General features: G+C 52.5%; 1 protein-coding gene across 6 annotated transcripts in view; it reads right to left on the bottom strand.

Annotated features, from left to right (window-relative positions):
• The window catches only part of CRTAC1 (cartilage acidic protein 1), a 152,066-nt gene that overhangs the window by 38,477 nt on the left and 87,824 nt on the right, over window positions 1-25,765 (bottom strand). For all 6 annotated transcript variants that reach the window (XM_074339248.2, XM_088791909.1, XM_074339250.2 and 3 more), the window contains exons 4-8: window positions 20,899-21,035; window positions 16,172-16,328; window positions 7,280-7,414; window positions 3,817-3,962; window positions 1,011-1,147 (exon numbers count right to left, since the gene is read on the bottom strand). In XM_074339248.2, coding sequence (XP_074195349.1) covers window positions 1,011-1,147; window positions 3,817-3,962; window positions 7,280-7,414; window positions 16,172-16,328; window positions 20,899-21,035 — 712 coding nt within the window. The remainder of the gene's footprint in view (window positions 1-1,010; window positions 1,148-3,816; window positions 3,963-7,279; window positions 7,415-16,171; window positions 16,329-20,898; window positions 21,036-25,765) is intronic.

Genomic DNA, 25,765 nt, shown 5'->3' with positions numbered 1-25,765 from the left:
TTTAAACCGTTTTTAGTCACAGCTCTCATCTTTTATTAATAGTTGGGGCCCTCCTGGGGGAGGGGATGGGGACTTTGGGACGCCCAGCAGGTGGTCTGGCCTATTTCCTGAATCCAAGGCCCCTGGCCCACCGTCCTCTCCTCACCTGGTCCTGAGCCCCATTAGCATGTTTTATATATCAGGAACGGGGACAGCTCAGGACTTCTGAGGTTTGTTCTCCAACAGTGGTTCTCAAACTCTATCCCTGATGCCTGGCGCACTTGTTAAAAATAGAGATTCCAGGCCTCACCCCCTGAGATTCTGATTCAGGAGATGGGGTGGGTCCTGGGATTCTACTTTAAGTAAGCATTCTGGGTGATTGTGACACCAACGGTTTCCATACTCCTCTTAGACAAGTGTTGCCTCTGAAAATCCGGCCCTTCTTCCCTACACACAAGGCTCAGAAACTTGCAGTATTCCTTCCATTCTGTAACTCCCTTTTCCTTATCTACCATGAATTGTCTCATCCAGCGTTTCCCAAAGGATGTCTTGCAGAGCACCAATCCCAAGAGAAAAATCTTTGACAAAAATGGCCCGTGGTCAAATCTCTTTGGAATCGTCTATCCAGCTTTTGGAAAGTAAAAATCCTTGTGGTCCTCTTAAAGGCTCTGAGAAGTCCTGCAGTCAATAAACCTGCCTGTGTTTGCTTGACCCAGGTGTACCTAAACAGATTCGACTCTGTAACCCTTTCTGTGGTAGTGTGGATTGCAACCTTGTGGAGTTTCGCTTCCGGCATCCTTTGGGCCTGTCCCTCTGCCATTATCAGCCCACCAACACCAGGGGGCCCGCTTTCCGCCCAGGATTCGCCTTCCGTCCTTATAGCCTCTTGCTTACTCTCTGTCCTTCCCTCCTCTGCTCCTCTATCAGGGGACCTTCCTCCATCTCAGCCCTTGGAACTCCCCATCTGAGCCCTCCGCCCTGCGCCCCGACCCCAGCCGTCAAGGGCTCGGGAGCCAGGCTTGAGTGTCTACCGGAAGAGGCGGTTGGCGGAGGCGCTTCTGTGGGCGAAGTTGTTGAAGAAGATCTCTAGCTCCTGGTCGTTGTCAAAGTCCGCGGCGATGACCGTGCGGACAGGAGAGGGCATGGAGAACTTGGGCGAGGCGATGTCCTGGGAGGAGAGAGGGCTGCGGGTCAGCAGATGGATACGTGGGAGAGTGTGAGTGGGTGGGAGGCCGCCTCCCACACGTGTGTGTGTGTGTGTGGGGGGTGTCTGTGCGCGTGCGTGTGTGCCGAGCGCACGCAAAGATGAAAGATAACCCGACTTCACATCTCTCTCACTTCAGACTTGGTGGGGGGCGGGGCTGTGTGTAGAACAACGTGAACCTCAGGCTGCTGTAGGGGAACAAGGAGGCAAGAGGAACAGCCCCAGTTCACACCAGGGAAGCACTTGGCTGTTTCCAATTGGGATCACGTGTAGCCCTCCCATACAGCACTTGAGGAAGCACAGACATTAGCATTCCCATTTTACAGGTGAGGTAACTGAGTCCTGGAGAGGGAGGGGAATTGCCCATTGTCATCGCTAATGAGTAGGGCCATAGACAGGGCTTCTGGCTCCAGATGCTAGGCTCTTTCTAGTATGTATCCTTTTTCCTCCCAAGTGAGAACTGGAAGCTGGATGGACACAGGAAAGGGCTGGACATTGAAAGCCAGGCTTCTCTGCTCACTAGTTGTGTGATCTTAGGCAAGTTATTTAGCCCCAGACCTCACTTTCCTCATCAGTGACACAGGGATGGTAATAGTGGCCCAGTCTGTGAGGACTGCGTGTATGTAGAATGCTTGGCACAGAGTGAGCACGAGACAGATGACTGGCAATCTGTCCTGGCCTTGCCTCTGCTCTCAGCCCCATGGCAGGTGGCAGAGGCTACCTTTGGCAGGGTTTTGCTGCATTTGTTACCTGATGTTGTTTCTTAAGAGTCTTCTGATTTTTTTCTTTTTTGAGACATTTGCTTTGGTGTGTGGTTGCAGTATCAGATATATCTGTTCAGGGCTCAGGGGAAGACCCCAGACCCAGGATAGGCCAGATGGGACCCCAAAGTGCTGACAGGGCCTTGGGGGACCTGGCAAAGGGTCCTAGGTGTGTGATTTGCCTTTGAACTAGGAGAGGGGTATAGGGCGACCTTTAGACCCTGGAAGCCTGTCTATATCCCAGGGCCTATGTGGAGAGGGCTGGGAAGGGCACAGTGGTTTTTCTGGGAGTGCCCCTCTCCCTTAGCCTGGCCCTGCCTCTGGGCCTCGTATGGCAGGCTGTCTCCATTGGCTGCAGGAATGAGCTGGTCTAGGAGAGCTGGTGAGCAACCTGTTCTGGGGGGGCCCCATCAGCGCAGTAATGAGGCTGATGAAGTGCGTGGCCAACTGGCCAGGGAGGATTGAGCAGGGCCTTAAGAGCTGGGGAACAGAGACCTCAGGATCTCTAACTCGTTAGTATTCTATTGATCCTGTAAAAATGGAAACCTACAAAGCCCCCATGGGGTCGCCCCAGTGGACGCCTGGTCTTCCAAGATAATGTATGTAAAGTGCTTAGTACAGTTCCTGGCACATGGAAGGCACTTGATAAATGGGGTATCTGTTATTATTATTGCTCCTGTGAGCTCTGGGGAGTGGCGATTGGGAGGCTTAGCGGGGTTCCTCAGCCTCAGCACATCGACAGTGGGGCCGTCCTGTCCTTTGCTGTGGTGCGGTCCTACGCATTGTAGGATGTTTAGCAGCATTCCTGGCCTCTGCACACAAGATGCCAGTAATACCCCCTCACCCATTTGTGAAAACTAAGAATGTCCCCAGACATTGTCCAATGTCTTGGGGTGGGAGCAAAATCACCGCTGTTGGGAACATGGGTTAGAACAGAAAGCTAAAGAAAGATGAAAAGCATCCAGGATCCCAGGATGAATGACCCCAAGTCCAAGGCATACCTCCTCCCCACCGAGAGAGCCTGGCTCTCAAGCCTCTGCAAGGAGTGAGTGGCTAGGCCTGAGCACCCCAAGGTGGGTGCCTACAGGGGAGGGCGTCACCCAGACAAAAAGTTCCTCAAGATTTCCCTGGGGCCATCAAAACTCAGGCCAGCGCTCAAACTTTCTCACTCCCTCAGGGTTTTTGGCAAGACCCAGGGACCTCTAGAACAATCCTGACTCTCTGAGATCAGCTTCAATCATCCATTACCCTCCACTGCCTCCTTGAGAAAGCCCCAAACTCAGGCTCATGAGGCTAGTGGCACTTTCATTACTGTCACCAAATAGCCCCTGTGAAGAATTCTTGGCATCATAGCCTATTGACAGCTCAGGGAGGGGACTTGAGGTAACCTTGCCCACTATCTGCCACTTGTCCTTAGGGGGCAGTTGTTGGGTCTCTGGCCTCCCCCTCCCTCCCCCTCCGCCCCGTGCACACTCGGCCTGATCCTCAATTTGAAAAGCTCAGCCCAGGGCTACAGGTCAGATTTTCTAGGAGCCACCAGGGAAAACACCCACGTCCAGAGAATGAAGTGCCCCTCACAGGGCCTCTTTTGCCCTGCCCACCTTGGGGGTTGCTGTCCCTCCTTTGCCACTGGCTCTCTCTGCTAGGGGTCACTGGAGATGTTGCAGCAGCCCAGGCTGAATCCATCGTTATCTCCCAGAAGTTACCCTCCTTGTGGCCCCCCCCCCCTTGCCTCCAGGCTTTGCAGAGCCACAAGCCCCTTCTCAGCCTGGGGGGATGCACAGGTGGGGCTCTATCCCAGGACCTGCCAGGACCACTGAAGGTGCTGGGTAGTGGAAGGGCAGTGGGAAGGGAGGGACGGAACCTTCTTACCCGAAAGCGGACCTTCCCGTGGGCGCTCATCTGCAGATAGAGGCGGTGGGGGCCGTTCCAGTTGCCGTAGACAATGTCCACTTTCCCATCACGGTTGAAGTCGGCCAGGGCAACACCTCGTCCGTGCTGGTGGGGGTCGTCCACACCTGGGAGGAAAGGCAGGAGCCGTCAGGGAAGCGCCCCCTGCAGGCTCCGTAAACACTCACCGGGAGCAACAAGGGAGTGTGAGCCTTGGGCTGTCCCTGTGCTCTTGGGAGCAGATGGGGAGACACAGCTGCCATCTCAGAATGTCTCCATAGGGGTGAGAGGGGAGACAGCCATAGGTTGCAAAGGGAACCAGAGACTTGTCTTCAAACTGCATTTGCCCAGCAAGCAGATTATTTTTACTCAGTTTTGGGGTAGCAGTGGGTGTGTTGGAGGGGAAACTGGTACACATTCTGGAGGACGGAAGCCCTCCCCAGCCACCTCAACACTGTTGCTGGGACACATTAAGTTGATCATCACGCGTTTGTTTAAATCTCTCAGTGGCTCCCCAGTGTTGTTGGGTCAAGTTTGAATTCCTGCCTTGAGAGCACGACGCCCCTGTCTACTTTATCTGGTCTTTATCTGGTATCACTCTCTCTTATACTCGTTAAGCACTGGCCACTTCATGTTCCTTTCATTCTGCAAATGACCCAAGTTCTTCCAGCTTCTGGGCCTTTGCTCAAGCTGGTCTCTCCTCTTGGAATGCTCTTTCCTGGCTCGTGGTTCCCCGGCTCCTTATTTTTCTACCGCTCTCGCCACAATGTCACCTCCACAGGGAAGACTTCCCGGATCACTCCCATGAAAACATCCCCTCCCACCCACCCTGTTATTCACCCAGACAGCACCCCCATTCTTTCCTTCCATTGTGCAGCTCACATGCACAGTTATGTTCCTTTGGGGTTTACTTGCTTAGGGTCCGGTTTTCCTACCAGACCTTAGGTTCCATAAGGTCAGGGACTGTCGTCTTATTCACCTGTCTCTGTTCACAGAGCATCTATCTCAGTGGCTGTGGTGACCTCGTAGTTTTCAGTAAATAGTTACTGAATAAATAAACAGACATAAATAATTTACCAGAAGGCAAATGGGGACATTAGTGACAGCAGAGGAAATACCATACCATGACAGAGAAACCCACAGCGTGCCTTGTGAGATGTGGGAAGGGAAGCTTGTGTATCCGATGTCACCTGCTCATGCTGTCCCTGCATTTGCCAGTGGCCAGTGGGACTGAGCTGATCCTGGGGGAGGATGGAGGGTGGCTTTGCCCAGAGGGATGGGCTGAACTCCTGTCTGCCCAAGGCAGATGCGTTCCCTCGGGCTAAGCATGGAGCTGAGAGGCAGTGGATGCAGCTCTAAATACCCACGCTGGCTCTTTCGGAGGACAAACCACTGTTGGTCATCAGGGTCTCAGAGATGGTAGGCGACAGGGCAATATAATAGGGGTTGGGGACCCCAAACCTCACAGCTCAGGGAGCTCTTGCCAGCTGCAAACATGGAGATCCTGAGGATAGGAGCCAGGAGAAGGTGGGGGTGCCCCAAGACCCTTGGAGGCTGGGCATCCTCTTGGGGGAGGAAAGGGTCTGAAGGATGTGGGTGGGAGGTGGGGGGAGAAAAGGCAGTGAGACCCAGGCTTGAGAAAGAGGGTTTGCAAAGGAATGGGGGCAGCCTCCAGCCTCTAGGAATAATGCCCATTAATTCTCTGTAACATTCCCCGGCCCTAATGTTGGTGGCCTTTTGTGTTGGCCCATTTCTCTCCTACCTATGAGGCACCTTGACAAGGAGCTGGTTCCCTTTCACGGGAATAATCGGTGCCAGGCTGCATCTCGCAGCAGCATCTGTTTGGGTGATGAATGCCCTCTTGACATGTCTTGTTAAACCTCTGCAATCATTCTGACTTTCAATTACGGGCCTCACACCTTTCCTTGCTCCTCCTGCCTGATACCTTCTCCCACTCTAAGTTGTTCGCTCACCTCTGCTTCCATCTCTTTAACACCTTATCAAATCCTCTCGGTTTTCTCCACCACCGCCTTGCCTTCATTCTATGATTTTTCAGCAATGAGAAAATTTGCTGCCAGAGTATACAGCGCTAGGAGGGGAGGGCTGGGTGGGGGGAGGGCAGGCCAGGGCAGCTGCCTCCACCTTTAGCCTTGCCAGGGAAGGAGGAGAGGGAAAGGGAGAGGCAGGATGGGGAGCTGACTGGCTACATGAGCGTGGGTGGTGGTAGGGTGTTCAAAACGTGAACTTCAAGTAGAGAGCGGGGGGAGGAGGTCCTCGTGTGTCACAGAGAATGGATTGAAGCAGGCTCAGGGATTTGATGTTCCTGCCAGCACTGGCTGGAGCTGGTAGGACCTTTGATCTATGTGTCTAGGTTCCCACTCACCTCTTGTGGAGGTCAGAGCTCGTCCCTAGGCTGCCAAGAAGAAGGTGAAAGCAAACCTTCCGTTCACTGGCAAGGCAGGGAGGGCCTGGGCGGGGAGAAGTAGTCGAAGGGCAGACTGATTACATCCACAAACTTTTATTGTGTCCATTCTGTCGTTCGGCAAAATTTAGTGGGCGATCACTGCCTGCCAAGCATTGTGTCAAGAAGGGGTAGTACAGAGCCCAGTCGTTGGAGACGCAGACAGATTATTATAGCAAAGTGAAAGCCTGAGTGAGAGTTCTACGTAAGGGCCGTGGGGACGCAGATGAGGGCGTGTCAGTCTCTGCCAGGCAGCACAGAGGGAGGCAGGAAAGGCTTCACAGATAACAGTGAGCTGCGTGTTGAAGGCTAAATAGAAGTTCTGCAGATAGAGAGGAGGGAAAGAGCGCTTCAGGTAGAGAGACTGGCAGGTATAAAGGCCCTGAGGCAGAGGAGGGATGAGTTCAACGGGAGGGAGGAGAGCAGAGCTGACAACCTGGAGCACTACTTTGTGTGGATTTTATCCTGCTTATTATAGCTATTTGTTTCTCCATCAGGGTCCCCTTCTAGAATGTCAGTGCCGTGTGTGTGGGGGGGTAAAGGGGACTTAACTTTATTCTGGTCAGCATCCGCAGCTTTAGCACCAGCATGGCACTTGGCAGGGGGCTCAATAAATGGTTATTAGATTGAATTGACTACTTAAGATAAATGTGGGGAAGGGACACGGAGAGAAGCAGCTTGGAGGGAAAATTGATGCCAAGAGACTCAAGCAGGCCTCAGGGCAACATGGGCCAATTCCAGTTGCTGGAAAATTGGATAATGGTAGGGAGTTCCAGGCCCCTTCTCCCCAGCAGCAAACATCTCCTGTGGTCGGAGCCATGGGGGGTGTAGAATTGGAGGTGACAAGCAATGTTTGCCTGCGTAGTGCCGAGGACGACTTGTGCCCCGCTCCCTGAGGCCTGTGGGGTCATGGAGGGGCTGGGGCAGCCCAGAGTCTCCTGTGGGTCTGGGGGGCTGAGGGAACAGGGCAGCGGCCACACTCACCAGCACTGGCAGCAGCGTCCACGAACGTGCCGTCGCCCCGGTTGTGGAAGAGGAAGTTGGGCCCATTCTCATTGTCACAGAAGATATCCGAGGCACTGCTGCTGAGGATGGGGCCCACGCTGACACCCCGGCCCCCTAGAGGAGGACAGTGACCCACAGTGAATGGCAGAGGTCGGGGCTGCCTCTGAGGCCTGAAACCGCTGCAATGGGGATGCCTCAGAAGAGCCTGAGCGTGGGGTGGGGTGGGAATTCTGGCTTTCAGAGGCTTCCCTGAGCCCAGAGACCCTTCCCTGGGTCTGGGCTTACCGTCCCATAAACCAACGTGGGCAGTGCCCTCACTGAGGATGAGGCACGTGAGGAGGAAGACTAAATCACTTTGTGCCGAAGGAATGACTCCATGAGCTAAGGGACAGAGGTGGCTGAATTACAATAATCCCTGAACCCAGCTGCACCCACAACCTTTTGATCAAGTCACAGATTTCCCTGACAACTCCACCCACACCCCGAGTTGCACGTATGCTGGTCAAGACACGGAGTGAGTTCCTGTTCTAAGAACCTACAAGACTAGTTTGCAGCTACAGGGACGAGGATGCTTACTTTGCTTGGTTGGAGGTAGTGAACAACCTGCGAGTCCACTAGCCAGTGGTCGAATGGATTAGGGTGTACCCTCATGATGAGCCGTTCTGTAGCTACTAAAACGCCTGCACAGGTCCATATGGATTGACTTGGAGGCGTGCCCACCACATATTTTTAAATACAAAAGCAATTTGTCAAGTAATGGTATTGTGTGAGCTTATTACGTTCTTTAAAAAAATAGGAAAGCACATATTTCTGAACATGTTTGTGCAAGCTTGTTCTTGAGTTTGGGGAAAGTGGGAAAGGCCCACCCTGAGAGGTGAACCCTGGTTGCCGGATGGGGTAAGATTTGTGGAGTGAGGAGGAGATGGTAATTGGTAATTTCTGGTGAATGCCTTCCTACGGTTTAGCTTGTTGCAACAAGAATTGTATCTGTAATTGAAAAGGAAAAAAATCCAATCAAGTGTGTGTGTGTGTGTGTGTGTGTGTGTGTGTGTGTGTTTATGTGTGTGTGTGTGTGTGTGTGTATATACATAAATTTTTTTTTTAAAGAAAGAAATCAGGTCTACTTTAGAGTTTGAAGTCTCCAAGATAAAATTTGGGTTACCCATGTCAACAAATCCAATCTTAAGAAGTCTTGAACAAACCATGCCAACCAATTGGTTTCAAATACAGCCCTGACAGCCATACCCCCCAAACATTGGGTCAACCATGCAGAAAACAGCCTGACCAGGACCAGGACATGGATTCTAGATCTAGCTTGGCTTTTTACAAGACCCTGTGACCTTGGGCAATTTATATTACCCTTTAAACTCAGTTTCCTCATCTGTAAAATGGGGATAGTGTGACCTGCCTTTTCTATTTCAGAACTTTTGAGAGGATCAAGTGAGGTGAGATACGTGACAGGCCTTTGTGAATCCTACCACTTTGCTTCTCAGGTGCATGGACCTGCTGCAGGGGCATCACCTGGGAGTGTGTTAGAATGCAGAATCTCAGCCCCTACCCAGTCAGAACCTGCATTCTAACAGGATCCCAGGGGTTTTTATGCACAGTAGAGTCTGAAAAGTACTGCTCTAAAGGGCTATTCAGTATAGTAAGAATAGTTAGAGCACTTAGAAAGAACTAAATTTAAAAAAAAAAAGAGATGTCAGGCAGACCCAAGTGATGCTGGACTAGGTCCCCCTGTATGTCTGCCTCTGGGTGGGGTAGAAGCTTCCACAGACTGTGCTAATTTTGGATGGAGGTTCTCTTGGTCTCCAGGTTCCTCCTGTCCTCTGAGAGATGCTCCTGGAGGAAATCACTGGGCCTTCCTTACCTGTGTGAATGGTGCCTACCCACCAGGGCCAGAGTTTGGGGACAGGGGACAGAACGGGACAAATGGCATTGCCGCTTTCATGGTGGGGCTCCTCCTTAACACATTCTGAGCCCTTTGCCTCCCGATTCCTCCCAGGTAATCTAAAAAGCTGTCAAGGTGAGCCCAAGCCTCATGAAAGTGGAGCCAAGTCTACAATGCTCCTGGGGAGTGTCACTCAAGATGTGGCGTGTGCTTTTCATTAGAAGAGCCACAGAGGGGGCTGGGAAGCTTTCAGGCGCTTTTCCTAAAGCCACTGGGGAGGGGTGCTGGGCTACAACCCGGGCACCACTTCTGCTCCTTCCAAGAGGAGCTGCTGAGTGGCTGCTGGCAGCTATTCCTGCTCTGGTCCTGCCAGACTCCAGCTCACCATTCCAGGAGCAGGCTTTGGTGAGAAACCCCTGGCTTCCCTTGGGCCCCTGGAAATTCCACGTGGGGCTCCAGAATATGCCACCTTGCAACTCCATTCCTTCCCTTTTTCAGTATCCTCCAATTTCCTCTGCCTCTGGCTCCCAAGCTGTGACACATTCCCTTCATTTTCTACAAAGCAGGTTATTTCCCTTTTGGACAAATTTCTAAATCTTTCTAATTAACTAATTGGGTTGGGTTGAAGCCTTGCACCATTTGTAACCTGTAATTACTAGAAAATTACCATGGTAACCACACTACTAATTAGTGACAATTTATTGTCATGGCAACCAGACCATAACAGAGATGTTACCCATAACTCCTTCTTGGCAAGTTTGCTGCACAGTTGGGGAGCAGGTGAGTTGACAGTTGGGGAGCCAGCCTCTTGGGCACCAGCCCCAGCAGCCTCAGAATGGGGGGCCAAACTGGGATCTGAGGCCGGGGCAGCCGGGAGTCTGCACCCCTTACTGACGCCGCAGGGGAAACTCTACTCCCAGGTCGATCATATAAGTCCTCTTGAAACCAATAAAATCCATCCATCCTAAGTATAGCCCGACATTCCCACTCCCTGCCTGTCAGACAGAGGTCCCTTATTCAGCAAGTATCGTCTCTTCAGCCAGACCTTTCCTCCTCCCCCAGCCTTCCCACTCCTGTGTCACACCCCCTTGTCCTGTCCTCCCTCTCCTAAGGTGTAGCACACACCTTAACACGGCTACGCAGGGGGCAGCCAGGAACATCTTTATTTAGCCTTGGAGAGTGATGTCCCAATAGGGAGTTAAACTCCACTTTACATCACTTAATCCTTTTATACTTCAGGCCAGCACATCCTCTTGGGGACAAGCAGTCCCCCAGTTGGGGCTGGAGGGGCAGCACTGGTGGTGGGAGAGCCTGGGGATCAGAAAGTTCAAGCTGCGTGACCTTGAGCACGTCAGTCACTGGACCTTTCAGGGTGTCTGTTTTCCCACAAGAGAAGGACTGATAATAATAATAGCTCCTTCTCAGGGCTGTCATAGCTATTAACTAAGTAAGCTGGTTTTTGGAAGGTACCTCGGGAAATGTCAGGTGCCTCATACTCATTAGCTGGGACTATTTCCCGCTTGCTGGCTGAATAATATCCCTTTTCTTTTCCAGTACTTTCAAGCTTCAAAGGTCTTCTTGTTCTGTTGTTGGGTGTGAATGCTGCTTTCTGCCCACCCCTTTCTGAGAATTTCTCTGCCCATTGTGCTGGGTGCGAGAGGTGGAGTTACAGGGAAAAATGGCTCCCCATGGCTCCCTCTCCATTCTGCTACATTCCGCACCCCCTCTGATGATCTGCTCATGGGCTGGAGCCTCACGGGGCATCCTTGCTTACCCTCATATACTGCACCCCTAAGCCGCTGAATTCCTGCCCTTGCGCAATGTAGACTCAAGTCCAATGTGGGGGCAGGTGATCCATCTCTCAGATCTCACCTGGGACAGTGCATTGAGGGGCAGGGTGGTGGGTGGGGGGGTGAGGAAGGGAAAGAGAGGTTGTGGGGAAAGGGTGCGCTGCGGAACCACTCCAAACTGTGGGCCTGAGGACAGAGGGATGAAGAGGCAGGGGGATTCTCCGTGCTAAGGAAAAGCCTCTAGGTTCTTGCTGGGTCTTTGCAACTTCTCTGGCTGCAGGAACTTGGGAAGTGTGCTCCCCACGCCTTGGTCTCGCTGTGAAATGGGTGAGGGAATGAGAAGATCTCCAATGCTCCTTCCAGCTCTCTGCTTCAGTGCATCCTCCACGCTGGACCAGGATAAACAGGGCGAGGACTGGGTGCCTGGGCCCATCTAGACAGCACCACGGGGGCTCAGGGGAAGCCCGTCAGCCAAGGAACTCGGACCTGTGAGCGTGGCCTGCTGAGACCTGGATAGAAATACGATGCTGGTGGACACCTAGGCCGGCAGGCTGCCGAGAACATCCCAGGTATTGGGAAAGTGTGGCAAAGATGTTACAAAACGTAGGAGTGGAGGAATAGACTCTCTCTGTATGTGTTAGAGACACGGGTGCGAGGATAAGGGCAGGGTGGTAACAGGGTCTCTCATCTGAAATTTCCTGCAAGTTCCACACAGACTTCTGAGTGTACGAGTGTAGAGGGTATTAGGCACGGGCATTCCCAGCGCTCCCCCAATCCTCCCTGCTCAACCCTGCAGGACGCTGAGGGGCAGGTGGGCAGGGCAGGCTCCAGCACATGTCTGCTGAGGGCAGAATTTTTGAACCTCCAGCACTGGGTGGCTGCAGGGTGGAAGTTGCTCCTCACTGTGCCCTGAGGGGACTGGAAGAAGCCATTTCCGGAGAGAGGGCAGGGAAAGGAGTGGCGGGAATGGCTCTTCTGGTGACCTATTGTTAGTCCTGTGGACCACGTATTGCATACGTTTCATCTCATCTCACCATCTTCTAGGTGAGGAAACTGAGACTCAGGGAGGAGATACTGCAGCTAGTAGTCAGCAATAGATCATAGTTCAAACCCAAGTCTGCTTGCCCCCAGAGCCCAGGCTATCCCCACGGTGAGCTCACAAACATTTCTCCTTAAGTCCCTCTTGGCAGAGGAGCTATCTGTACTCCTGGCGAGGCCTGTAGTGGCGAGCCACAGGCTTGACCTTTCTGTAAAATCTCTTATTTTAGCTAAAAAAAATGTGTACCAAGGTTGCATTTGTACTGTCTAAGGATCTGTGTTTGTTCTGAAAGAAAAATGATACCCCTTCTTGTCAATCATCTATGCATCTGATTGATACCCTCTGTATCTTGGGGCTTTGGGTCCCCCTGGCAGGTGTCCTGGTCCCTGGCTGAGGAGCCTGCCACTTCAGCTTTGCCTGGCCCTGGCTGTCAGATGTTGGCCACATTCCCACTGCAAGGCCAGCGCCTGCCTGGGAAGCTGGGAGGTTCTGTGGCCCCCACTCTGCTGCCCCGGTCACCTCTCCGGAGCTGGCTGGTGGGGATCTGCCAAAGGCCTCAGCTGGGCTGTAGGCATCTCCGTCTCCTCCAGTAATGACTTTCTATAAATCAGATCTGCCCTCCGCTTTGTTCTGCTCTGCTCCCAGCCAACAGCAAAACTCCCCACCCAATATCATAAATCTACCTTCATTTTCTTTCCAAATTTCTTTTAAGGCTTCTTTAATAACCACCTTGCAGTCCACACAGATGCTCCCTCAAAGGGTGAGGCCAAAATGTAGAAGTCCTGGGGAGGAGTGGAGGCTGGGGAAGGCAGGTCAGAGAGAAAGGAAGAGAGATGGACCCAGTGAAGACAGGGATGAAGAGGCCCATGTTTGCGCCCAGGGCTAGAGGACAGGCTGGGCGACACATGGGGAATGCCTCTATGGCAGGAGCTGGACCTGCTTGCTTTGTGCCTCCCTGTCCCCAGCATGACATTCCCTACACCCAGGAGATACCCAGAGAGGGCCTGGCATTACTGTCAAAGGACAGGGGTGTTGTTATTTGCTACACTTGGTGGACACAGCCCATATGCCAGGCCCTGTGCCAAGCATGTCCCATGTTTACCTCCTTTCATTCTCACAACACCCCCATTTTGCAGGTGAGAAAACTGAGGCCCAGAGAGGTTAATAAATTGTCTACCGGGACATGGTGGAAGCAGGCTCTGCACTCGGCATTCTGGATCCTCTTAGCCACTGTTAGATGACTAGTTCAAGGTTCTCAGAGAGGCTGAGGGATGTGCCCAAGGTCACTTGGGCCCCAGAGGCAGTGCAGGCCTCTTGGTCCCCACCTTCCCCCTCCTTGGGTTCCATGCCAGGCCCTCTGCCATGGGGAGAACTAGTTCTTAGGATTCCCATGCAGGACAGTTCCCTGCAGCATCCAAGCTCCAAGAGGCTGAGGGCAGCTGGGAAATCAGGTCTTGGGATTCTCATGGAACCAGAATTCACGGGAAGTGGTCTTCCCTCAGCTCAACTCAGCACCAGTAGGTCTGTCTCTAAGCTTCCCTCCAGGGGCCCTCTAATCCCCCGAGAGGGCACACTGGCCGCTAGATGGCACTGTGACCCAGCAGAGCGGCAGCCGCCCGCGGAATCGGGTCTGGAGAAGAGGCCTCCCCTCCCCCTTCAGGACAGCTGGTGCCAGCAGCGCCACCGCCAGGGCCTACCAAAGGGGTTGACGGGCCTCCCCCAGCTGCCCTGAGTACCCCAGACCAGGTAGCTGCTTCAGCCACAAAAATTGGGGACTGCAATGAAAGTCTGAGTGCCAGATCCCGGGGCTGCATTCCTGGTGGGCGCGGGGCTTTCTTCCTTCACCAGCCCTTCCTGTTTTGCAGTTTGGAACAGGATTCTCAAGCTGGAGGTCATCAGAAAGGTCAGCTGGTTGTGGCAGTTTAGACATCAGGGGACGGGGCTCTAAGTGCTAGTTTCTCTACACCCTCCTGTGTGACCCTTGGCAAGTCCTTTCTGTCTCTGGATCTCTGTTCTTTCGTAAAACGGGAAGTTCTCTGAGGTCGGTCCAGCAGATGGGTGTTGTGTGGCTTGGTTCTGGGGACCTTTGGCTCCCTGACTGCACATCGGGCTATGGCTTCCTTCTCTCCCAGCTGCTCAGGGCCCTGCTCCTCAATGCCTACTTCTTCCCCCTTCCCAGGTCCCATGGCACAGGCCTGGAGCTGAGTACTGGCCATGTGCCAGAGCCTCAGCAATCAGGCCGGCTCCAGTGGGGGTTCTTAGACTTGGGGACCATTCTTGGGGCTCAGAGGGGGTGCTCTGGGCTGGTTTTCCAGCCAGATGTCCATATGTCATTAATGGAGTGACAATGGGGGCTGCAGAGTAGAGTTGGGGGGCTTGGCGGGCTAGGGCAGGCAGGCAGACATAATAGTAATTTGGTGGGCCAAATAGGTTCTTGTCTGCCAAATGGCTTTTGGAAGTCTGCAAAGCTGCTCTAACATGTCCTCTGGGCACGCCAGCTGCCCCAGCCTGCCTGTGTGCTCCACAAGCTGCTGCCCCTTCCTTGAGCTGCCCCGTCCTTTCAGCACAGCCCGGCCCAGTTGGCTGATGCCCCCATCTGTGTCCGTGATCCTCAGCTGTCTCCTCTCGGTCCCCTCCTTCCCCTCCTTGGTTCCTGCCAGCCCCTCTGCCAGCCCAGCCAGCGTGAACAATGTCTTCTTCATGCTCAAACTCAGCTACAACCGTCTGAATTCTATTCTGTGTATAACCCTCTCTCCCAGACTTTGCTTCCCTTCTATCTCATCATTTTCAAGTGCCACATCTCCCCAGCCCTCCCTCCTCCTCCTGCAGATCAACGCACTTAATTGCCAAGCTAGCCCAGTGCACAGAACTGGGACCTATTCAGAAAAACTGGCTGTACAAATGTAGGCTGAAGCCCCTGCATGTTTATTCTTTTTCCCAGGAAAACATATTAATAGTTTATTACTGACACTCAGCCTTTCTGCGGTACATTCACATGTGGAGCTCTGGAGTGCTTGGCTGGGCTTGAGCTGTGCCCACTATTTTATTGTCTAGTCATATGTTCCCACAAACTTCGTCAGACAGGCCAACATCAATCTCTCCCTTTGGTGGAGGTGGAAAGTTGGCTAGAAAAGGCATCGTCAACTCAAGGGAGGCTGTGACAGCCCTCTCGGGGTAGGACGTTGAGATTACGCCACCAGCCAGGTGTCTGGAAGCAAAGGGATGGCCCTCTCAAGTATTCTCCCAGCCCCAGGACTTGGATTCAGGCAGTCTGCCACTTTGGAAGTCTACAGTGCAAACTGGGATGGATATATCAGGAAGGTCAGTCAACGAGAGAATGTCTACGTCCAGAGGGTGGATTCGGTGTAAGTGAGGTTGAAGTTCATGTGGGAAGTTGTCGTGCACAGCTCTGGCTTCCTGATTTTTGGCACTCAGAACAGGAACTGGATTGCTCTGCCATCAGCAGTCTATTGGCAGATTATCAGAGTTTAGTCAGCAGCCGTGCTGGAATTAGAAAAATAGCCTTCCCTAGAAAGATCTCCCTGTCAGAGACTCTGACAATAGGTCCTCCGTCCAGAAAGATGCGGGGGGGAGCCTGCCTTCAAAAATAGTGCCGGAGAGGTTTTGGAACAAGAACACAATTCTTTGAGCTCAGTTATCCGAGACGGGACCCAGTTGAAGCTTAGGGGACCCAGGAATTAGGCCAGCACTCAATTCCTGGCCGCTTATGTGTAAGTTAAATAATTTCATCTGCTGTTTGGCACTAAAGGATGTTTTAAATCTTGGCCTTTATGACTTGTCAGTTTTCTCCTACAGAACCTGTTCAACCATCATTTGGGTCACCGCAGGGAATGGGGCAAGAGGTTCCACGGAAAGGATATTATGGTATTCGTACCCTGTGTCTGATGTCCCCCACGGGGCTCCCCAAAACCCACATTTGCCAGTTATCTCATCAACCCTTGCAGAGGTAGTATTGGAGGAGACTTCTGTTGTCAGTGGGATGGAATAAAGCTTTCATCCTCCCTCCCCAGGGACACAAACCCATCCTCCCCTGTGGTCTTGGATGAACTAGACTCAGCATCGCAGGGCCTGGCTCCCAGGTCCAGCCCCCAGCCCCTCCAGCTCCCAGACTTCCATGTCACGCTGCATACCTGTGTACTTGCTGACCCCAGCTTCAGCAGCCACGTCTCTGAGTGCCAGAATGCCCTGGGAGGGGTCACTGGCCTCAGGGTCCATTTCAATGAGGGCATCGGGGCCCACATTACCATAGGCATAATTGGCGATGTAGATAGAGTAGCGTCCAGAGCCCTGAGGAGGAAGGGAAGGAGGGTGGGTGAGCAGGCCCATCTGGGCTCATCGAGGTCTTTCCCCCAGAAAGTGGCTCTCCCGCTCTTCTCGAAGGACCATAGCTCTGTCATGGGTTCTTCTCCCCGGGTATGGTGTGCACGGCCTTGAGGGCTCCGCACGGCACGACTCCAGAAGTGCTTTTCACAGAGGCTACAAAGTGCACGACACCCCCTGGAGTCCCACAACAAAGCCACCCTCCTTCTCTTTCTCTCCTGTTCCAGAAGAACACATCCCTCCCTCTCCCCCACAACCACCTTTTTATAGACAATTTTCTAATGTGCCTCCCTCCAGCTGAGCTCTCTCCAGCTGCCAGCCAGGGTAGCTGCTCAATAAATATTTGCTGATTGATTGATCTACCAGTTCCCATTATTCTCAGTCTCTCTCTCTCCCATTCAAGCTCACTTCAGCCAAGATGACAAGCAAATTCCGGAGCCCTCTCTCCCCCCTCCCCACCTCAGGCTTCTTCATTCCTTTATTTTGGTAGCAGGAGAGGCTCAGATATGCAGGGTTCCTCCTTCCCTCTTCTAGTCCTTTGTTTTCTCCACATTATCAGAAAGAAATATTACACTGCTTCTGCCTTTATAAAACTGTCTCAAATATATATATTTTCTTAGCATCCGGGAGAAACAGTGGGCACCAGCTCCTTGCTGTGGGCCTCCTCCTCTGGGGTCCGAAACACTACTGATGCAAGATTCTTTTCTGCCTGTCATTATAATGGTGTTATTTCTTCAATGGATGCCTCCTTTCCCCAAGAGATCCACACAGTTCCTGAATCAGTTTTCTAGCTTTCCTCTCACCCTTCTCATCATTTCCCTCCAATTAATCAGAGTAGAAATTTCGTGAGCTCTAACTATGTGCAAGTTGCTCTGCTATAAATGTACTTAAGACAAAATCGTCATTCTTGCATTGCCTATAGTCGAGTTTAAAGGCAAGCCATAAACACAAAACATTGCTCAGAGAAATAGTTGAGTTCAGGACAGTAAGAGTATCCTCTGTCACCCCCTCTTTTCAACCCTCTTGCTTGCTTCTGTTTCTTACCCGGTGGCCCCATGAGCAGAACCCTGTTCCACCTTACTGGTCACTGACTTTATTCCTTTTGGGGGACCGTTTTCTTCGGGGAGGCTGGTTAAGAGCCATTTGGGTCTGTCTGGTGGGTGAGGCCAGTGAATAAGCTCAGGGTGTCCTGGGAGATGCAGACACGTCCGCAATCATACAATTGTATGTATGATTGAGAGGGTATGCACTGGATTTCCGGGGTGCACAGGAGAGGGGCTGCTATCACAGAAGAAGGGCACCTAGCCATGGGAAGTTCAGAAAAGGTTTTCTAAGAGGAGTCTCAGCCAGGTGAAGTGGAGGGGAAAGAACCTTCCAGGCAGAGATGAGACAGAGAATGATGTATGTAGGGAAAGCACAAACAGCTCGTTCAATGTTGCTGGAATGTAAAATGCAAGAGAATTTTGAAAGGTTCTGCCCAACAAGGAGCTCGGCATACGTGTGTGGAATGATGGAATGAAGAGTGAATGAATGGGGCCAAAGGGGAAAGTGCGCCATCACTGTAACTGTTCCTGACCCTACCAGCTGTCAGCAATCTCCCCAACAAATAGGCAGTTCAAGCCTAACTAAACTGAAATGCACTCTGCTAGAAATTAGGATAGTTATAAAATTCACTTATACCTCGTTCCTTGCTTCCATGTATTGGGGCGAATAAGTTGACAAACAGAGGTGTGTGACAGTTATAGAAGACTGCAGAAATTCACATATGAACTCAACCACAATAATTCTGGGAGGGAGAGATGATTCCAGGAGCAGGGAAATGTTTCTCCAGCTTTGGGTCCAGCAAAGCGGGGCTCACCATTTAGCCTACCATGTGGAGGATTAGCTATACAAAATGTAGATGGGGGTCCCATCCCCAGCGTTTCTTACTGATTCAGGACGTCTGGAGTGGGCCCTGAGAATTTGCATTTCTAACAGGTTCCTAGGTTAAGTTGAGGCTGTTGGTCCAGGACCCACACTTTGAGAACCACTGGTTTGGGGCCTAGTCCACGCCCCTAACTGCAGCCTTGTCCTCGGGCGAATTCCTCACCCCCTTCAATCTCTTCAACTGCATCTCCTCACGTGTGAAATGGGGATCATATTCCCCTTGCTTCCTGGCAGGGTTGTTGAGAAGATGAAATGAGACAATGCATGTGAAAGGTCTTTGAAAGATAAAAATGCTATATAAACATGAGGCATAATCATTATCGATCAGGGAACGCTTCTTGTAAGAGATTGGCTTTGAGTTGGATCCAGAAAGGTGAGTGAGTGATGAGGCAGCTGAAGATGAAGGGCAGGCAGTGGTCCAGGTTTGGGGCACAGAACAAATGAGGGCTGGAAAGGGAGAGGGAGAGGACGGCAGGTGTTGGGGGCTGAGATATTTATCAGGTGTGATGGTCCTCAAACTTGAACCTGTATCAATTATCTGTAGGGCTAGTTGAAACCCAGATGGCTGGCCCCCACCCCCAGGGGTCCTGATTGGGTAGGTCTGGAGGGTGGAGCCTGAGAATTTGCATTTCTAACAATGCTGCTTGTGGACCACCACACTTTGAGAACCATTGATCAGGTAGGCTAAAAGTCCCCAGGTAGGGGCGGAAGGGCTGAGGAGGGAGCAGGGTGAACCCTGTAGAAACAGTTGTGGTTAGAAACTTGTGTCTGACACAGGTTCACCCAGAGTCATTGGTAGCAGAGGCGTAAAAAGGTATTTGATTCATTTTCAGGCAGGCAGGGTTCAATTCTTGGCTTTGCCTGCCACTGACTATGTGACCAACATCAAATTGCTTAATTGCTCCAAGGCTTAGTTTCCACATCTATAAGATGGGGATCATGAGGGCATCTTCCTCATGGGTGTATTAAGAGGATTCAGTGAGATGATGCATGTAAACCACTTTAATTAGGGTTAGCTACTCTGATTGTTCTTGTGTTTTCCTACGTCATGCTGCATTCCTAGCTCTCAACTCCCAGGCCGGCCTTGGTCTCTCCCTGCACATCTCTTCCCCAGTTCTTAGGCCCCAGCGACTGCCAAGGTGGTAGCCCACCAGGAAGCAACCCCTCTGCTGGTGGCAGACGACTGAGTCTGGGACTGAGCAAGCTGCTGTGCTGCGTGCCAATGCCGCTTTTTTTCTTTTTCTTTTTTGCATTTCATTTCACATGGTGTCTTTGTCCTGTGGTTAAATGTGTGGGTGTGCAGATGACCTTGTGAGGACAGAGAGTGCATCTCTCTGTGATTAACCTCCAGGCCCTCCCACCAGCTCTGAGAAGGTTCCCACCTTAGCTGAGGGTGGGAAGCCTTGGTCCTGAATGCCTGAGACAGGGAGCCAGGAGGAGGCCGGGGAGAGGCCCCCAGCAGTGGCCAGGCCTGGCACCTCTTAGATTCTCCCCACTTTGCAGGGCTGCTCACAGAGCTGCCTCCCCCTTCCCTCCCACCAGGCAGGAGTCCAGGTGGCACAGATTCAGGTCAAGGCTAAATGTGGCTTCACAGCCCAGCTTGGCTTCTCAGTACCAGCTTGTTAAGAAATAAATATTTATACCTGGCACCTGCCTTCTCCCAAGGCCCAGAGACCCCTGCTATGAAGGTTCACGCTGAATCCCCAATCCCCTCGGTGCCATCCCAATCCAGAAATGAGCCGGCTCCCATGCCCCTGCCCCTAGAATGGGGGCCAGAGACACTCCTGTGAAAGCTGGGCAGCAGCTGGGTCCCTGATTTAGTGATGACTGTTTTGTAAAGCCAAGGAGGGGGCGGCAGGGGAACAGGTGACAGGAGGATAAATCACCTCTACAGCAAGCCTCGGGCTCTGGCTGGGGCTGCCAAGACGAAACCTCAGGCGGGGCCGCCCCACAGGGCAGATGGCTGCAGCTGCTCCTTCTCTTCCTCCCATTTGGCCTTTTTTCTCCACCTGCTTCCCCACCCTTCTTGTAGGGTGGACAGCAGGGCAGGGAAGCATTGATGGAGCTGCTGATTACCTAAAGTACTTGAACATTCAGGTAACCCCCCTCTCGCCCCCCAGGAGCCCCTTTGTCGTGCCTTCATTTATTCCATAAATATTTACAGGGGTTACCTGGCACATAGCAGGCACTTAAAAATATTAGTTGAATAAATGGTTCATTCACAATGTTTAGAGCTAGAAGATTCTGATTCATATCCTGGCCACACCACCCACCCATGTGGGTCCTTAGGCAACTCACTGGGCTTTGGTGCCTCCTGTATCCAGTGGACACAATGATGGCAGCACCTGGCCAGTTTCCTCATTAGTTACTGGGAGGGCCTCATGGGAGAAAGGATGTGAAAGTATATTGTAGCTCATCCTGCAAGTCTTGGTTGTTAGTATTTAGAACCTACTATGTGCAAGACACTGTGGGAGCTGCCCAGATGGTGCAGCCTTGGGCTCTGCCCTCGCAAGCCACACTCTGTCTGGAGCCATATGCCTGTTGGCTCCCCTCTGGCTCTCACATCGCTGAGTGACCCCCACTTTACCCCTCCATGCACCCCTGAACTCACCGTCCTGTCCACACAGGCCACAGAGCGCCCGGCAAAGAGGCTGGCCACGCCACGGGCCACGTTCACCTCATCGTTCAGGATGTCTTCCCACCGGCTATTGCGGAACTTGAACAACTTGTCCGTGTATGTGGCCACCCCTGGAGAGAGGAGGAAAGAGAGGCTGGTGGATGGTGGATCAGGGTGCAGGTATGTCTCAGGGCACCTGCCACAGGTGGTTGGGGCCGCAGGTAGATGGATCATCTCTCTGCTCAAGGTGAGCACTCCTTGCAGTACTCGCTCAAGCAGGCAAGACTCCTCTGTTTGGGGGGGGCACTCAGTTATTTTCAATTGAGAGAAGAGACTCAGGCTTATGCAAATGGTCATCCCGGGCCTCAGAAGCTATGGAAGAAGCGTTACTGCTTCTGTGTGTCTGAGATGACCCATAACAGCTGGATTTCACATCCTTCACTGTGCTCCACAACATCATCAGGGACATCCTGGGATTGGCAATGCTTTGGCACCCAGCCTCAACCCAGAATGTCTGTCTCTCTAGTCGCTGCACCCTACATTCTCTGCTGGAGTGCAGGACCTGATTTAAGGCCTTGGAAGAAGCTGCATGGGTCTCTCAGTCCTGAGTGAGGAAAGGGGCTGGAAGTTGAGCTCTGACTGGTCTGTCACCTCCACCCCCAAGGGACCAGGTGGCACTAGTGTCAGAGCTCAGGCAGACCTGGGAGGTCCCTGCTCTCAGGTCCGGGGAGCCCTAGAGGGTAGTGGTCTCCACTTCTTTGATATAATGACTCGGTGAGATAGGATGGAGGCTGAGCTCAGGGAGTCTGTACCACATAACATGCCCTGTGTCACTGCAGGAGATCTCGGCTTCCTGAAGCTCATTCATGGCCAAGCAGCTTTGTTCTGGGGACATGGGGAAGAACTACCAGTGGTGGAGCTCAGGCCCTTATGAGACCACTAAGGCAGAGCTCTCCCCTCTGCCCTCACTCTTAGTTGATTTCTTGTCAATGTGAGACCTGAGCATTCGTATTTTAGGAGCGATCACGTTCTATCCTCAAGGACTCGCACAGGAAACATAGGAGAGGGACAACTGATGGAATCGGGGACGGTGAGCTTGGGGAAGAATGGACTTGGGGACGGAGTCCCTGGACTTCACTGTCTCGCGGGCCCAGGGGAGAGGCAATGGGCTTAGCCGGAAGGAGGGGTGCAGTGCTTTAGACCTCTGGGTTTAGAGGACACGAGCCCGAGGCTCAGTCTGGGTTCCACCGGGATTCAACTTTTAGGATCTAGTTGTGACTTTGGGCAAGTTGCTTAGCACCTCTGAGCCTCAATTTTCTTTGTGTAAGTGGGGATGGCAAGAACAACCACAGTCAGGTTCACCGTGAGGGACACATGAGATGATGCTCATGAAAGGCACGAAAGGCTTACCACAACGCCCCCTCACCCCCCAAAGTGTTAGCTACTATCATCATTCCCATTTGGGTATAATTATTCCCATTTCATAGATGAGATGCGCGTATGGTCCTTTACGTACACCAGCTCTGCACTGCAGGGGTTTGGTGAGAGTCAGTGTGGGAATGAATGAATGAACGAATGAATGAATGAATGAGTGTGTGAGAATGAATATGTGAGTGAGAATGGGTGAATGTGTGAAAGCAGGTGTATAAGAATGAGGAAGTGTGTGAGTGTGAGCATGTATAGGTGACGGCAGTGTGTAACAGATCCCTCCGGTGGCGCTGCCCAGGAGAGGACACAAGGGTTTGCTCTCTGGCCTCACATGACAACCTCTGAAGACCACAGGGACCCCATGGGGGCTGGTGCATCATCTGTGGGGTCTGGAGTTGGTGTCAGGGATGCTTGCCAGACACCAGGGAGCTGGCACTGGAGCAGAGCCATCCTGCCCTGCCTGACCCTCCCGGAGGCACAGAGGCCCTGTCCAGGGGAAGGAAAGGGTCCTTCCTGAGCAGAGCAGGAAGCAGATCCAGGAGACCGGCCGGTATTTGTGCAGGTAGAGGCTCAGGCTGAGCAGCCACAGCTGGGGTCTGCACAGGGTCACTATGGCTTGGGACGGATGCCCACCAGGGCAACTAAGGAGCTGGTTCCAGACAAGCACGGGTGCTGCTCTGACTCTGGCAGCTCAGGGGCTTGGGCCGGTTCCTTATTCTCTTAGGCCTTGGTTTCCTCATGGGACAGTGGGGGGTAGCAGCTGTGCCTCCTCCCTGACAGTGTCGCTGTGGGAATTACAGAGGAAATCACACTGCAGCCTGGCCCCAGGTCAGACAGCCTGAATTACTCCCCACAGCTCCACAACCCAGTCACTACAGCCCCTCGTCGTAATCCCTGGGGACCAGATGCATTTAGAAATTTAGATTTTTCTTTTATGGTTCAGAAAGGTAGTGCCGTGCACACACCATTCATTACATAACACCCCCAGCAGGGACTGGGGTGGCACCCTGTAATTAAACACATTAATATTTCTGCAGTGAAATATATGAATATTCACACTAAGTGGACAAGTAAAGCCTATAAATAGCTCATGTCACCTCAGGACAGGTTTTGCTATCAATTCATTTTCCCACAAACTTACAAAAAGCACTTGAGGCTTTCAGAGCGTTTTGGATTTCAGGACCGTGGAAAGGGACTGTGGGCCCAGACTGCCATCCTCATGGCTGTATCCGAGGCAATGGCAGCCTGGGTATCACTTGCTGAGGCCTAGGGGGTCTCCAAATAGCCCTGCCGGCTTCCAGGTCTCTAGCCTTTACCAAGGCTAGACGCTTGCCCTTCTCTGTCAAATCAGGGCCCCTTTAGACTGTCCTTCCAGCTAGTCTAGGCCTCTCTGAAATACCAGGGTTCAACTCCACCAAAGCCTGGCCAGGTGAGAGAGCAGCGGCCGGCAGCTGGGGCTCTGCAGAGCTCTGATGGGCACTTCCGCATTCAGTGGCAGAAATTGCTCAGACTGCCGTCAGGTTGGCAAGAGGAGGAAACAGGCCCAGGGTGACTCTATCCCCCTCTGTTTGTCTCATCACCTTCAATCTCTCCTGCCCACCCAAGATAACATTTCCCAAAGGGTGCTTTGTGGAATCCTGGTATCTGTGAGCTGCCTGGAGAAAAGACTTCATGGTCATTGGAGTTTAGGAAACACATCACCTCCCGTTCCCCTCTTGGAGTTTCACAACGGACATCAGTCTATCAAACCTTTGAAAAGTCCTGCAATAAATTACCTGCTTAATTTTATTTAATCCAGCTTTTCCCAAGCGAACTTGGCCACAGAACCCCTTTTTGCAGCTTACCTATTAGCATCCTGTGGAATGAGTGCTGTTCTTAGCAAATTGCTGTCCTAGGGTGTTGATGTCGGGCCAGGCTCTGGGTTTGGTGGCCAGAGGGTTAGGGTGTTCAGTGATGTTAGCCTCTTCCCTTGTTCCAGCCTCCCGGCTTCCGAGCTGACCGAGGGCGCCCAGAAGAATAAACTAATTAAGGTAAAATGTGCGGCAGCGATGCGGAGCCTTGTAGATCATAAATGGGAACGGCAAAATCAATGGCAGCCCTTCTGCAGGCAGAGGCCCGAGGCCTGGGCGACAGGAGGGATGGGAGCCTGTGATTTAGGAAGAGCAAATGCTCTGGCCGCTGCAACCTGGGTAATTAGGTGTGTCAGGAAGACAGATAAACAGCGAGCTGTGTGGGTCGATGGCACTGGCAATAAACACCCCGCACTGGCCCCCGGCTCATGTTAGCACCTAGTCCTGCCTCTGGCTCGTTGTAGCAGCACTCTGCCCTGGGGCACCTCACCAAGTGGGGGGTGGAGGGCAGCTGCTCAGGAGAGGACAGGCTGCTGTTTGCGGGAGGGAGATGCTGGCAGGGCAGAGGTCTGGGAGAAATAGGAGGGTGTTCAAGGGCGGGCAGGGGGCGCTGGAGGTCATAGCCCCCCTGAGAGAGGCACGTTTAGGGACCCCCATTCCCACCCTGATTTTGGCATCTTGGCATTACGAGTCTTAAAGGCCTCATAGTCCAGTGGAACTGCCAGGGAAGGCCCAGTGGGTGAGGCTCAGGTGCCCGCCAGGCGCTGCCGGTACCAGATGCTGTGGGTGGGGGGCACAGGGACGTAGGCGTCTTGATCCCTCGCTCAGGCCACTTACTGTCCATTTGATAGCACGGGAAGTAGGCAGAGGAGATGCCATAGGAGTGGAGTGAAACTAATACTGCTTAACATTTCTACAGCACTTTCTATGTGCCAGGCACTGCACATGTATCCACTCATTAACCCTCGCCCCCACCCCACAAAATGGGCACTATTTTCATGCCCAATTTCAGATTGAAGGACCTCAGGCCCAAGAGACGAGGGAACTTGCCTAAGATCCCACAGGTAGCAGAGCCCCTTAGGGCAGGACAGGACAGCACATGGCAGAGCTGCTGTGAACTCAGGATGGAAGAGGCCACAGTGATCAGGGAGGGCTTCATGAGGGAGGAGGCACCTGAATGGGGATGTGAAGGGTCAGAGTAACAATAGCAATGACTGTTTTACAGAGCACTTAGTATGGCTAGGCTTTCTATGAAGCATTCCCTTTTACACCATCATCTTGACTAAACCCCACAGCCATCCTGAGAGATGGTGTAACCTCATTTTACAGATGGAGAAATGGAGCAGAGAGGTTAAGTTAATTGCCCAAGGTCACAGAGCTAGTAAATGGTGGAGAACAATTCAAACCCAGGACTTTCTGATTCCAAAGCCTGTGCTTCTGAGCCTTGCACTGTTCGACTTAGCCAGGCATAGAGGAGGGTTTGGTGTTCTTGGCAGGCAGGGGCATAGACAAAGGCACAGAGGGGCACTGAGTTTGCCTAAAGAGGAGGCTTTGTACAGGTGGAGCAGCAGAGATCCACAATT

The sequence above is a fragment of the Rhinolophus sinicus genome, chromosome 15 (assembly GCF_057876585.1).
Source record: "Rhinolophus sinicus isolate RSI-liver-muscle chromosome 15, RSI-T2T, whole genome shotgun sequence".
NCBI lineage: Eukaryota > Metazoa > Chordata > Mammalia > Chiroptera > Rhinolophidae > Rhinolophus > Rhinolophus sinicus.
Note: the sequence above shows the minus strand (reverse complement) of the source record. Positions and strands in the feature narration are given on the sequence as shown.